Source organism: Pavona decussata, unplaced genomic scaffold (assembly GCF_977016875.1).
Source record: "Pavona decussata unplaced genomic scaffold, jaPavDecu1.1 SCAFFOLD_580, whole genome shotgun sequence".
In the NCBI taxonomy this organism is placed as follows: Eukaryota; Metazoa; Cnidaria; class Anthozoa; order Scleractinia; family Agariciidae; genus Pavona; species Pavona decussata.
In genome coordinates this window covers 120,001-122,500 of record NW_028145853.1, presented here as the reverse complement: position 1 = coordinate 122,500, position 2,500 = coordinate 120,001, and the positions used below count along the sequence as shown (strand labels likewise).

General features: G+C 38.5%; 1 protein-coding gene across 1 annotated transcript in view; it reads right to left on the bottom strand.

Annotated features, from left to right (window-relative positions):
* LOC146449803 (elastase-1-like) overlaps positions 1-2,500 on the bottom strand; it is a 5,899-nt gene that overhangs the window by 1,205 nt on the left and 2,194 nt on the right. Inside the window, exon 4 of the mRNA XM_085101079.1 lies at positions 1-228. This exon is cut by the window's left edge and continues 1,205 nt beyond it. Within this exon, the coding sequence (XP_084957205.1) occupies positions 1-228 (228 nt within the window). The remainder of the gene's footprint in view (positions 229-2,500) is intronic.

Here is a 2,500-nt window from a genome sequence, read left to right as displayed (position 1 = left end):
TCAAGACAAATTTCCCGTCTTCTGAGCAAACAAGCGGCCCACCACTGTCACCGTTACAGCCACTCACTATGCTGTTCCCGCCAAAACCAGCGCAAACCATCGACTCGTCATCAACAGGCTGGAAGAAAGAGTTTCCTTTTGAGCAGTTAAAGTGGCTTGTAATGGGCATTTGAGCCTGCTGCAATTTTCCTGCTCTGTCTGTAGATCCAGGCTTGTTAGCTCCCCAACCTAGGGGAAAAAAACAAACAAACAATAAAGTCGTGACGTGCAGAAATTCCCCCTTCATTTTGTTATTTTTTGCCAGGGCTGTTAAGGGTTTTAACGGTGCGCACACTTGTCTAGCTTAATTCAAAAAATTATCGCTTAACTGATGAAAGAAAACAAGAAGCCCTGTAAACTTCTAATCCGCGTATCAGGAGACGCCAAAAAACTCCCTTTTTTTCTTGTTGTTTGTTTGCTTTCTTTTTCTGCTTCTTTGCTTTTACCATATCTGTTGCGGTTACACCAGTTTTTAAGAGAAAGTCTCCAAAAGAAATGACTTAATTAAAGTGTCGAAATATTTATCAGGTAGCGCTAACTGGGGGCACTATAAACCAGTGAAATAAATATGCAAATTAAAATAACATTAATCGGATCTATTAAGTATTACTAGCTTCAAGGGATTTTTGCTTCACCCCAGTAAATCACCGTATACCCTGCGAGCAGAGGCCCTTCGATCTTCCTAGATAACAAGATCGAAGGGCCTCTGCTCGCAGGGTAATCACCGTTAGCACAACTTCAAAGATGAATTTAACAAGAAGTTACAAACTCTGTAACAAACAAGCATCACAAAAGTCGACAGTTATATTCTACCATTTTACAATCAAGCCAACAGCTAGGCTTTCGGCTCGATAGTCATTAAAGTCTTGCTGTTGGCTTGATTCAAACAAAATGTTCGTAAAAATTCATAAAAGAACGTTATTTTTTATTTATATTTTTTAACCGGATTTTGGTTTGGTATAGACACACGAAAGTCTCTCAACACACAAAAGACCACAACGTTCTTAGGGAGACTTTCTCTTGATTCTTTTGTACACTTACTCAAATACTCTACGAATATCATGTTATTTTGAGTGCGTAAATTCGTTGGGATTTTTTAAGAAGATATCCACATGAATCGCGACGCCTTGGATACTTTCTCCACTATCGACTTTTCAGGTCATTTTGATAAAGTGGTATTAACGCAACCCTAGCTATTGGGCGGAAAATAAACGATTTATTAACAAAATAGGCACTCGAAGGAGTGCATGTGGTTTCAACTACCATAATGAAAAGTTCGAGTGACCCTCAAAAAAGTCATTGTAAGAAAATGGAAAGGAATCTCTTCAAAGATCAATAAATTATGTGTGCATGACTGTTACATTTACTGTAGGTTTTTTGTCTGCTTTATTAACTCCCTTTTGTGCATTTATGAAAAAGTTGCAAAGCTGGGGTGTTACTTCGGTAAGTGTATGTTATATGTTAGTGGGGTTGTAAATTTGTAGGGAGGTTATTTTCCAAGTGATAAAGGGGGATTTTTAGACTGCCATTATAGGCATCTCTCTAGCAATTACAAGTTTTGTGTATAACTATGTAGGTTTCAAACTATGATCTATAGCAAAGTCAGCGACCAAAGGAATTCTTAACATGCGGTCCATTTTAAATCAGCCAATCGATGCTTCGGGCCCGTGCAACGATTGTAGAATGTTGCAGTAAGAAAACAATGTTGTATAAAATTCAGAGGGGTAAATGAACAGCTCTAGTCAGTGCAAAATTTGTGCAGCGTAATTTGATCGTGTTGTCTTATGAGAGAATTTGGTATGCGCTGGAGGATTTCGGTTTGTTTACGCTTTAATACACAGGGGACAGTAATAGATATGGTTTGGCTCTCCCATGGTTTACATGGGATCGCGAGGTGAAGAAGTTCCGTTAGGATCAAGACACACAGATAAACAGACAATAAGCTTTCTTAATTGAAAAATTTATTCAGACAGACCCGTGTTCACCCTTGAAAAGCAAATACGTTTAATTTTCGCCTCGAATGAAGCTACGTGATCCAAGCGCACTGCGAGTCACCAAAGCACAATTTCTCGATTATATTAAACCCCATTAAACTGAGTACGTTTTTCGAAAATTTCGCCAAAGCTGTTTGAAATATGACAAATCGATCAATTTAACATAAAGCACGGTAAAATTCAAATTCAACCTGTAGTATTTTGTGGATTTTCAGGAGCACAGAAAAATTTCTGAGAACGTCTACAGTTCATGTGACGATTTGCAGATCTTGTTTGCGATCGCACGTGTTTCGCCTTGACACAATCTTGAACATGAATTTCTTCGCTATGAACTCACTGATTTCCTCTTTTTAAGCAGCCGAGTGTTCCTTAGAAGTTGTTCTTTTTAATTTACGGTATTGAAAGCCTGTGTTTTCCTTCCAAGAACCACAAACGGCCACCTTGAAAATCAACGAAATAGAGATGCG